Source organism: Scyliorhinus canicula, chromosome 1 (assembly GCF_902713615.1).
Source record: "Scyliorhinus canicula chromosome 1, sScyCan1.1, whole genome shotgun sequence".
In the NCBI taxonomy this organism is placed as follows: domain Eukaryota; kingdom Metazoa; phylum Chordata; class Chondrichthyes; order Carcharhiniformes; family Scyliorhinidae; genus Scyliorhinus; species Scyliorhinus canicula.
In genome coordinates, this window is record NC_052146.1 from 86,934,657 (window position 1) to 86,947,242 (window position 12,586).

The 12,586-nt window shown below is 43.6% G+C and overlaps 1 protein-coding gene across 1 annotated transcript; it reads left to right on the top strand.

Annotated features, from left to right (window-relative positions):
* Window positions 1–11,244: 11,244 nt before the first annotated feature.
* LOC119964812 (transcription factor SOX-4-like) lies at window positions 11,245–12,029 on the top strand. The gene has a single exon (XM_038794831.1). The coding sequence runs from the start codon at window positions 11,404–11,406 to the stop codon at window positions 11,995–11,997; it is 594 nt and encodes a 197-aa protein (XP_038650759.1). The 5' UTR covers window positions 11,245–11,403; the 3' UTR covers window positions 11,998–12,029.
* Window positions 12,030–12,586: the final 557 nt, after the last annotated feature.

The following is a 12,586-nucleotide window of genomic DNA, read 5'->3' on the forward strand; positions in this document are numbered from 1 at the left end:
TCCCCAGGTCCTTCTTTAGGAGAGTGACTAGCAGTATTTTGAGCTTTGTGTGGGCACATGGGACTCCGAGAGTGAAGAGGGTTTTCCTGGAGCGAGGGAGGGATATAGGCGGGCTGGCGCTGCCCAACCTTTTGGGCGGCCAATGTGTCAATGGTGCGTACATGGGTGATGGAGGGGGGGGGGGGGGGGGGCGCGGCGTGGAAAAGAATGGAGATGGCGTCATGTAGAGGTACGAGCCTGGGGGCCTTGGCAACGGCGTCGTTGCCGCTCTCTCCTAAGAGGTATACCATGAGCCCAGTGGTGGCAGCGACCCTAAGAATCTGGGGACAGTGGAGACGGCATAGGGGGGAAACAGGGGGGAAAATTGTGTTAATTTAAGTTGCTGTTAATATGTTGTGTTGTTCATTGAGGAGGGGTGAATGTTTATGATTGCTATCATTATTGTTATTGTTGGTATTTTATTATGGTTCGATGTTGTTGTATAAATTCAAAATTTTTCAAAACAAATTATTAAAAAAAACAGAGAATCCTTTGCTTCCCATTTATTCCTTGTTTTTGAATTATAAAGGCAACAAGAACCTTTGATTAAGTTGCAGCAACTTTGTGGCAATTGCAGCCTCCACGTTTCATGTCCCACACAATAGCCACAGATTAGCTACAGGTACGAGGAGGTCAAGGTCTCCTTTTATTTGAAGGAATGAGGTGTGGCAGGTCAGTCTTTTGGACAGATCCATTTTCTGTGCAGCATCTGTGCTCAAACAGCACAGGTTCTGAGCCAGATCCCATGAACAGGACCTGATTTAAAGATGTGCCTCATCTACCTGAACCATTTGAGTTTTGCCAGCTTCCCCGACTGATCAAGAGCAGCTTGTATCAAAGGTAGGAAATACCAGAAGGTGCTTCATAGAAATGGAAGAGATAAAATAGGCAAGAGAATGAAATAACTGGCCATAAGACACAAGACCTGATTTTAACCTAGATTGGAGTGGGCAAGGAGAGACAAGTGGACAATGTTCCTGAGCACAGCAGCGTGAGGCCCGAAGCACCTCCTGTCAGGTGTCACATAAAGCAAAACTGGCCGTAAGGCAGCAGTGGCCTGTTTAGCAACAGGAGGCTGCCACCCAGGAAATAGAGAGCAGTCACTGACAGTGAGTCACGGGGAAGGGGATCCCCGAGAGTCTTACATTCAGCAATGCGAGAAGAGTTTGGCACAGGGAAAGAGTGAAGTATCACCAGATATGTTGTCGGGGCCCATTGACTTTCGTGTATTCGGAGCCCTCAGTCTTTTCTTTCTATAATTAATTTTTAAAATAAGTTTAGAATACTCAAATTATTTTTTCCAATTAAGGGTCAATTTAGTGTGGCCAATCCACCTAACCTGCACATCTTTAGGTTGTGGAGGTGAAACCCACGCAGACACAGAGAGCATGTGCAAACTCTACACGGACAGTGACCCAGGGCCAGGATCGAACCCGTGTCCTCAGCACCTTCGGCAGCAGTGCTAATCACTGTGCCACTTTTCTTTATATAATGTGTGATGAATCAAATTGTCCGAAGAGAGATCAGGGGGAGGCCGATGGAACTTCCACGATGTTGCAAATGCTTCAATCTTGCATTAATGTGCTCCATTCTCCCATCATTGAGGATGGGGAGGTTTTTAGGACCGCCTTCTCTGATTCCTTGTATAATTCTGTACCTCTATTCATGACTGGATATAATAGGAGTGCAGAGCTTTAGTCTGATCTGGTCATTGTGTCATCATTTAATCCTATCCATAGGATAGTGCTTTGATACATAGCATGCATTTAGTCTGCCTGACAGATATTGGGATTGACTGCAAACCTTATTTCATTAGCAATGATGGGTTTTTGCAGTTCTATCATAAGTTTGAAGGAGGCAATTTTCTCAAATTCTGCAAATATTGATCAGTGAAAATATAAATCAAAATGATTTTAAATAGGGCAGCACTGTGGTGCAGTGGTCAACATTGCTGCCTCACGGCGCCGAGGTCCCAGGTTTGATCCTGGCTCTGGGTCATTGTCTGTGTGGAGTTTGTACATTCTCCACGTGTTTGCATGGCTTTCGCTCCCACAACCCAAAGATGTGCAGGGTAGGTGAATTGGGCCCACTAAATTGCCCCTTAATTGGAAAAAATGAATTGGGTACTCTAAATTTATTTTAAAATATATTATTATAAGTAATTGGTTAAAGAGAGGAAGATGCAATTCAGTAATTGTTGTACAACCTATCATATTTAACAATGTCTTTTGACAATTACCCAAGAAACATAGCATTTCAAACCAAGTGTCGCAAATATGAGTTTGTTATTTAGTTTCATAGGAGCATAGGAACTGGAGTAGGCCTTCAGCCCTTCAAGCCTGTCCTGCCATTTAATGAGATTAAGGCTGATCTGTGGCCTAACTCTGTGTACCTGCCTTTGGCCTATATCCCTTAATATTTTTGCTGAACAAAAATCTATCTACCTCGGATTTAAATTTAACAACTATTCTAGCTTCAACTGCTGTTTGTGGGAGAGAGCCCCACACCTCTACCACCCTTTGAGTGAAGAAGTGCTTACTAACATCTGTCCTGTACAGTCTATCCCCAATTTTTAGCTATGCCCCCTAATTTTAGAATCTCCAACCAGCGGAAATAGTTTACCTTTCTCTACCTTTTCTCTCCCAGTTAATTTCTTAAATCCTTCGATCATATAATTCCTTAACCTTCGAGAACCCAGTGAAAACAGACTTAATTTGTGTAATTTCTCCTCATAATTTAACCCCCGTAGTCCAGGAAAGGTTTATAAGAGATAGGATGTATAATCATCTGGAAAGGAATAATTTGATTAGAGATAGTCAACATGGTTTTGTGAAGGGTAGGTCGTGCCTCACAAACCTCATTGAGTTCTTCAAGAAGGTGACCAAACAGGTGGATGAGGGTAAAGCAGTTGATGTGGTGTATATGGATTTCAGTAAAGTGTTTGATAAAGTTCCCCACGTTAGGCTATTGCAGAAAATACAGAGGCATGGGAAGGGGTACGGTGTGTTAGCTTTTATTGGTAGAGGAATTGAGTTTCGGAGCAATGAGGTCATGTTGCAGTTGTACAAAACTCTGGTGCGGCCGCATTTGGAGTATTGTGTGCAGTTCTGGTCGCCACATTATAGGAAGGATGTGGAAGCATTGGAAAGGGTACAAAGGAGATTTACAAGAATGTTGCCTGGTATGGAGGGAAGATCATATGAGGAAAGACTGAAGGACTTGAGGCTGTTTTCTTTAGAGAGAAGAAGGTTAAGAGAGGACTTAATTGAGGCATACAAGATGATCAGAGGATTAGATAGGGTGGACATCGAGAGCCTTTTTCCTTGGATGGTGATGTCCAGCACGAGGAGGACATAGCTTTAAATTTAGGGGAGATAGATATAGGACAGATGTCAGAGGTAGGTTCTTTACTCAGAGAGTAGTAAGGGCGTGGAATGCCCTGCCTGCAACAGTAGTGGACTCGCCAACACTAAACGCATTCAAATGGTCATTGGATAGGCATATGGATAATAAGGGAATAGTGTAGAGGGACTTTAGAAGGGTTTCACAGGACGGTGCAACATCGTGGGCCGAAGTGCCTGTACTGCGCTGTAATGTTCTATGTTCTATGTACGTTGCACTCCTTCCAAGGCCAGAACTGCTCACAGTACTCCAAGTGAGGTCTAACCTGGGATTTGTATAGCTGCAGCATAGCTTCTGTATCTTTATACTCCAATCCGCTAGATATAAAGACTAGCATTCCACTAGCTTTTTTGATTATTTTCTGCACTTGTTCGTGGCATTTTAAGGATCTATGCACCTGAACCCCCAAGCCTCTTTGGACATCCACTGTACCTAACCTCTTTCCATTTAAAAAGTACTCCGCTCAATCCTTTTATCGTCCAAAATAGTTAACCTCACACTTGCTTACATTGAACAAGTTATTTTGTGAAAGATAAATATTTCTTTGTACAATATGATGGAATAATAGCTTTATTATACACTATCTTCTTTTGGTGAATGTGACAATACAGAAGCACATAAATAACTGTACATTGAAGTTAAGATTTTGATGAAATCATAAAAATAAGTAATTTATTATTGCAACAAGACTATAAAACGTCGCATTGTTAAATATTTAGTCAGCCAATTCTCCAGATTTCATTCCAATCACCTGGTACCAAACCCACTTAGAGAAAGATCCTAAATTGTACGTCTTTCAATCTGGAAAAATAATGTGTTTTATTCTTCAAATATACCTGTAGAATTGCCATAACAGACGTAGGAGGAAATAGACATGATACAAAAAGTCAATGACCAGAGTCCTCAAATGTGGTCACTGTGACGCATTCAAAGATTGATGTTCCGTACAATATTTTAAATGAAATCTTTGCTTGATTGTAATTTTGACTTAGGAAAGTCTCAAAGGTATGTAAAATTTCCTTGGATCCAAACGATTTTAGCAAAATGTAACTAGCTTCTTTACATGTAAAGTTTGATTGAAGATTATCTCTGTTGTTACAACAGCATTTACCAAAACTGAGTGGTGGCAGTTCATGTCGAAGACAGCAATATATACAGAGTATGCAAACAAAAGGCATTATCTTCACTCAAATGGTAGATTGTATATTGTGGGCGGGATTCTCTCAGCCTGGGGCCGGGCAGCAGAATCAGTGCGAATCACGCCATGCCACCCCGACGCTGGGTCGCGATTCTCCGCAGAGCAAATGCCCACCGAATGGCGGGCCGGCTTCTTGGGCTGGGGACCTCCTTTCTTCCGCACTGGCCCCTGTAACCCTACACCATGTTGTGTCGGGTCCGGCGCGGAGAAGGGAGCCACTGCGCATGCGCGCATTGGCGCCGGTGCCACTGCGCATGCGCGGACCCCGCAGCGCCCAGTTGACGCTGGGATCAGCAGCTGGAGCGGCGTGGGTCACTCCAGTGCCGTGCTGGACCCCTGTAGGAGTCAGAATTGCTGATCCTGAGGCCATGTTGACGCTATCGGGAAACGCGACGGCGTTTACGACTGCGTCAACACTTAGTCTCAGGATCAGAGAATCCCGCCCTATATTCCTGACTTCATTTTCAAAATAACTGCATTTTTATTAAATTGGTGAGTTTCTCATATGTTCTAAAAGCTATGTCCAACTTTTGTTTCTTACTGTTTCCTTAATCTTGCACAATTCACATTCTCGTTAATTATCTAATCCCTGCTTTAATTTTTTTCTGCATCCCATTCCTGTCGTTTTTTTAATGTTACATTTTCTAATCTGTTTGTATTCTTCTGCGTTCTGTGTTTCTGATTTCTCTTGCATGTGTATATCAGAGCTTCTCCAATACCAGCTTGAGCAAAGCTTTAATTAACATTCTTTCTCCAGATTTCTTTCTTTTCTCTCCTGTTTCTGTGCATTACTCTTTGGTTGTCAAGTATGTTTAGAATGTTTCAGTTTCTATTGTTACTTGGCCTTGCAATGTGTATTTTGATTTTCACCCTCATTATCAAGGTTGAAAGATATACCTTCCCCGGCTGAAGATTGTGCAATTTTATTCAAAGATTGGTCTCTTTCAGCATCCTGTTTAAGTTTCCTTTCCCCTCTATGTAAATGTATACCACAGGTCACTCACCCTCACAGCCTGCTCTCCAGTTCCATTTTCTGGCCCATTCACCAGTACTGAATTTCTGGAATTTATCCTTCCCCGACTGTTTTCTGCCTCGAACGTTATTGACATTTTTTCTTGATCCTGACTCTTCATTCAGAAAATTGCTTGGAATAAACACAACAACTGACTGAGATTGCTGAATATGGAATTATTTTACTCACATGAGCAGCTTCCATACTCACTCATGTAAGAACCATTGTATTAATACACGCAATTAAAATATGTCATCTTATTATCTATCATCAGTGCTGTCTAGCTGTTTCACATTTTATATTTTTATATAGAAGTTAAAAAGTCTGCTCTTAAAAAATAATTGCATTATAGAAATGGCAGCTCTAAAAGAGTTGAAACTGCATTTCTAAAGTGAAAAAGGAGCTTGGGCCTCTCTGATTCATGACGATATGATTTATGCTAGACAGCTCAATGGATTCACCGACTGGAGATATGGCAGATGTGGTTGAGGCTGAAGGAGGGGGAGATACCCCATCGGGGTCCCACTTAATAGGTTGTTTTATGTGGGGTACCGTGCCCTTGATATTAAAAATCCAGTCATCAAAGCATCTCCTTCTAGCCTAGAGGATGCTACTTGAATAATGAGGGAGCAATTACACAGGACAAACAGAATTCATCTGTAGCTTAGCCCAGGCATAAAGATTGTGGGTAAGGTCGCAGTGGTTAACACTGCTGCCTCATGGCGCTGAGGTCCCTGGTTCAATCCCGGCTCAGTGTCACTGTCCATGTGGAGTTTGAACATTCACCTCGTGTTTGCGTGGGTTTCACCCCCACAACCCAAAAATGTGCAGGGTAGAGTGATTGGCCACACTAAATTGCCCCTTAATTGGAAGTAATGAATTGGGTACTCTAAATTTATTTTTTTTAAAAGATTGTGGATAAGAAAACATTTTTAGAGACTGGAAGAAACATTGGAGATGTTTATGTAGATTGAATATGAACATAATTTTCTTTTTTTTAAAATAAATTTAGAGGACCCAATTCATTTTTTCCAATTAAGGGGCAATTTAGCTTGGCGAATCCACCTACCAGGCACATTTTTTGGGTTGTGGGGGCGAAACCCACGCAAACACGGGGAGAATGTGCAAACTCCACACGGACAGTGACCCAGAGCCGGGATCGAACCTGGGACCTCGGCGTCGTGAGGCAGCAATGCTAACCACTGCGCCACCATGCTGCCCTCTGAACATCATTTTCGAATTGTCAGATGAGATTTGAAATACACAAAGTCCATTTTCTTCATCGCTGTAAACCCAATGTTATATGTTGTATCTCAGGGAAGAAATGCAATATTAATGAGAATAATATGAATAGATATAATTGAGAAAAGCAAAACACAAGCAGGAGCCCCATTCCATGTTCAGGGCTAATAGCTTTTAATGTCAATAATTCAATGATTGATGCTCCCACAGACAGTTGTCAAAAGTATTTTTTTATTGTTGCCATTAAACCTCTGACATTGGTAAAATATGACTTTATATGTATGTCAACTAAGATACACTGAAAGCTTAACCAACTAAAGATTCTGTGAAGGATTTATTTAATTCCACCCATCCATTTAATCCTCATAAATGTTATTTTAAATTCATTCCCAATGTGTGAGCATCATTGTCATGTGTGTTTTATTACCCATCATTAATTGTCCTTGAGAAGGTGGTGGTGAGTCCCCATTTTGAATCACTGCAGTCTATGTGCTGTGTGTAAACTCACAATGCTGTTAGCGAGGAAGTTCCAAGATTCTGACCCAGCAACAGTGAAGGAACAACGCTATGTTTCCAAGTCAGGATGGTGAGTGACCTGGAGGGGAATTTCCAGGTAGTGGGGTTCCCCATGTGTCTGCTGCCCTTGGTGCTGCAGGTCACAGGTTTGGAAGGTGCTGTTAAAGGGGCCTTGGCAAATTGCTGCTGTGCATCTTGCAGATGGTATGCATTGCTGCCAATGTGGATCAGTAGTGGAAGGAGTGAATGTCTAGGTGGTAGGCGGAGTGCCAATCAATTGGACTGTTTGTCCTGGATGAAATCTTAATATACCCGTTGATGTTATCAGGCCAAGGTCAATAAATATTTGCAGATGCTCTGGAAATATCCAGTTCCTGTGCCTCATATCAAAGCGTCAAAACCTGGGACTTGGCTCCTCACTCTGCAACTGGATCCTTGACTTTCTGACCCTCAGACCACAATCAGTGAGAATAAACAACAACACCTCCTCCACAATAGTCCTCAATACCGGGGCCCCACAAGGCTGCGTACTTAGCCCCCTACTCTACTCCCTGAACACACACGACTGTGGCAAAATTTGGTTCCAACGCCATCTACAAGTTTGCTGACGACACGACCATAGTGGGTTGAGAACCTAGTGGAGTGGTGCAATGACAACAATCTATCCCTCAATGCCAGCAAAACTAAAGAGCTGGCAGCAAAGTACTGTACACATCCCTGTAGGCATCAACAGGGCCGAGGTGGAGATGGTTAACAGCTTCAAATTCCTAAAGGTGCACAGCACCAAAAATCTGTCCTGGTCCACCCACGTTGATGCTACCACCAAGAAAGCACAACAGTGCCTAAACGTCCTCAGGAAACCAAGGAAACTCAACATGTCCACACTAACTCTTCCCAACTTTTACAGATGCATCATAGAAAGCATCCTATCTGGCTGCATCACAGCCTGGTATGGCAACTGCTTGGCCCAAGACCGCAAGAAACTTCAGAGAGTCGTGAACACAGCCCAGTCCATCACACAAAACTGCCTCCCATCCATTGACTCCATCTACACTTCCTGCTGCCTGGAGAAAGCGGGCAGCATAATCAAAGATCCCCTCCCATTCGGCTTACTCACTCTTCCAATTTCTTCCATCGGGCAGGAGATACATATGTCTGAGAACACGCAGGAACAGGTTCAAAAACAGCTTCTTCCCCGCTGTTACCAGACTCCTAAATGACCCACTTATGGACTGACCTAATTCATGCTACACTCCTGTATGCTTCACCCGATGCCGGTCTCTATGTATTTATATTGTATATCTTGTGTTGCCCTATTATATATTTTCTTTTATTTTCATGTACTTAGTGATCTGTTTGAGCTGTTCGCAGAAAAGTACTTTTCACTGTACCTCGTGACACGTGACAATAAACAAATAATCCATCCTTACTGGTGAATGTGTTGAATGGATTTCACATGGTAGAGTTGTGTTCTCTGTCACCCCAGAGTTTATATGTTGAGAGAATAGTCTCAAATTCCAACTTTCCAAATCCTAAGAAATATCCCATAGCTCTACCTTATCAAAGTAAGGGAAATATTTGCTATGTTATTGCACTTGTGGAGTCAAACATTCCAAAATATCCTGGACTTACATGATTCAGTGTCATACACATTATAAAGTGTTGCTGTAATTGCCATTCGAGAGTTACCACTGCTGACTGCGATGGTCAAACAGGCTCAGAAAATGTTAATGTTAAAATGTTAAAGATAGCTCAGCAGAAATCAGGCCATTTAAAAAATATACATTCTTCATTTCCTCAAAATAATACAATTGTTATCCATAGAGTGTTCTGTGCTCTGTTCAATAAACAAAAAATCACCTTCAAATAAGCAGAATTATCCAGAAACGGGTAGGAAGAGGTTTTGGAGGACACAGACTGGGAGGGATATAAGCACAAATATTATGACTATTTGAAATACGAACAGCAAGTTGTAACATGTGACACACTTTGTGAAATAATTGTAATTTAATTTTAATCTTTATTATATTGTAAGCATTGATTGCCACTAGTATAATCAAATTGTTTTGAAGACATTAAACAGTGGCATACATCCAAAAAAACAGTATGATTATGTGGTTTATGTGTACAACTGAAATTGTTTCTTCTTCCCTCTGGGCCAATCTGTAATTAAACAAAGTCCAATGAAAGAAAATGGAGAAGTACCACATCAGGAGGAAACTAGAAAATAACTTCAATTAGAATGGCAAACTTCACAGATTCTATGAAGGTGTGGCCATTTTTCCTGCTCATTTTCAGAATTGAGTCCCAATCATTCTTGAATCAACACACAATTCACAACCCATCTCTAAGTGACAACATCATGTTTTTACAAAAACTAACAGGCTTTTAAAAAAATAAACTTAGAGTACCCAATTCATTTTTTCCAATTAAGGGGCAATTTAGCGTGGGCAATCCACCTACCCTGCACAACTTTGGGTTGTGGGGGCGAGACCCATGCAAACACAGGGAGAATGTGCAAACTCCACACGGACAGTGACCCAGAGCCGGGATTGAACCTGGGACCTCGGCGCCAAGAGGCAGCAGTGCTAACCACTGTGCTGCCTCCCCAAACAGGCTTTTTAGTCCCGATTGCCAATTATCTCTTTGGTGATGCTTCTGTCAGTTGGTCGCACTCTCATCTCCGGGTCACCCAGTTGTAGGTTCAAGTCCCATTCCTGCTTGAGCAGAAAAGTCAAGGCTGACACTCCAGTGCAATACTGAGGGAGTGCTGCACTGTTAAAGGTCCAGTCTTTTGGATGATATTTTGAACTGTGGCCCTTTCTGCCTTCCTCACGGTTTGATGTCAAAGACCTCATTGGCTGCAATCTTGCTTTGGAGTTTTGCAAGTTGGTGGAAGATGCAATATAATTTTGGGTCTTTCTTCATCTGATTGATTCGCGGACAACTGTGCTTAGTCATGTGCTTCTCAGATTGAGGGGGCACTTAACGCTGATTGCTGTCTTGGTATCTCTTGAGGATGCCACGTGCCACCTTTCCTTTGAACAGTATGAGTAATCTGCCGAAGGGACGATCTGCTGCTCATTCCTTCAGGCCTCACGTTTCGAACTTCCCTCCAGTAGACCCGAAAAGCTATCCAATTTCAATAAGCCTTCCTCCTATGTGGTTTGCAGGAAATACAAATCCTAAACCTGTCAGCAGTGTTGTCCCTTATGGTTCCGCCTTGGTCATGAGCATGGGACCTTCATTAGGCAGGTGAGTGGGGGGGGGAAAGAGACCCTCAATGAGGCGGGTTGGGGGGGGGGGGGCGGAAGAGGCCCTTATTTTGGGGGGGGAGGGCAGTGACCCGCAATTTGGCCTGGGGGCAGCAGGAGACCCTCAATTGGGCTGGTTGGGGGGGGGGGGGGGAGGAAAGAGACCCTCAATTGGGGGGAGAGACAAGACCCTCAATTGGGCTGGGGGGAGAGGAAGAGACCCTCAATTGGGCCTGTGGGTGGAAGGTCGCAAATGGGCAGGGATGGTCACCCCTGGCTCAATGACTTTGCCATCCCACCTTTCCTTTCACGTTGAACCCAATTGAAATGGTCAGGGCCCAGTGTTATTTATTGTTGTTATTTTTTGGCCGACAATTTTACACAAATGACCCATCCATTGATTCAGTCCGGATGAGTCCGCCAATGTGGAGCGTTCAGTTAGCGAGCTCTGATTGGGTGGATGTGGGAGTGATGTCATTGAACCAGGGCGAAGCCACGCCTCTGTGCTGTGAGTGGTGGAAACGGGGCGTTGTGATTGGCTGAGGGAAATGTCAATCAGTGAAATTGTATCCTTCCCGCGCGGCCGCGATGTGGAGACAGAAATTGACGCAGAAATTGATGAGGGGATGAGCTGTGAGCAGCGTGACTGAGGCTTCGCTGCTGCAAGAAAGGGGCTTTTATACAGAACATTTATTATTTTTAAAAGTTGCAGGATTTTGTTCTCCCCTTTACAACAAAAAATGGTGCAACAGACAAAGAGTTCGGAAAGTAAAACCAGCAGCAAGAGCTGTAGGGAGGCGGCAGATAGCGGCATCAGTGATATGAGCGCAGTTTCCAGCCCCAATCCAGGCTTCTCCGCTCATTGTGGGGAAGCTCCCTGGACCAGTGCCTCTGTCAAAGCCGAGGAGGAAGCGAGCTGCAACCCAGACTGGTGCAAAACCCCCACCGGCCACATCAAAAGGCCCATGAACGCTTTCATGGTCTGGTCGCAGATCGAGAGGAAAAAGGTCATGGAGCAAGTCCCCGATATGCACAACGCCGAGATTTCCAAGCGCCTGGGGAAGAAGTGGAAAATGCTGAAGGACAATGAAAAGACCCCGTTCATCAGAGAGGCGGAGCGCCTGAGGCTGAAGCATATGGCAGATTATCCCGATTACAAATACAGACCCAGAAAGAAAATCAGGTCGGAGTCCGGAGCAGGAGCCGAGGAGAAAAGCTGCAGAAAGGAGGTGAAATCTTTAAAGAAGCACAGCCGACCTCAAAATGGTGACTTCAAGTGCCTGAGTCCGGTGGGCAGGAACCCCTCCGTTTCCTATCTACTCCTCTTACTCTGATAACTTCAATAAAACCCAATCATTTGCCAACATTTTGGTCGCTTTCCTAATTTCTCTTCCTTTTATTTCGGTGCGAGAGACAGGTCAGCAGTGATTACCGCCATAATCACCCGAAAATGGAAACTTCCCTTGGACAGTAGGCAAACAGGGAGAAAAGGTTAAAGATGGAATGGGAATGAATTAATCTTTAGTTAGTCTAATCTCAGTTCAGGGCAATCATCTGAAATCCACAATTTGATTGAACTGATTTAACATTTAAAAATGCTTAGGTTAGTCAAGGGTAGGCAATGCAATGCACCTTTGACAAACTTAATATATCTTTGAATAAGGGCAGCACGGTAGCACATTTGCTTCCCAGCTTTAGGGACCTGGGTTCGATTCGCAGCTTGGGTCACTGTCTGTGTGGAGTCTGCACGTTCTCCCCATGTCTGCGTGGGTTTCCTCCCACAGTCCAAAGATGTGTAGGTTAGGTGGATTGGTCGCACTAAATGCCCCGTAGTGTTCAAAAATTAGGTGCGGTTGCTGGGTTACGGGAATAGGGTGTTCTTTCAGGGGCCGGTGTAGACATGATGGGCCGAATGGCCTGCTG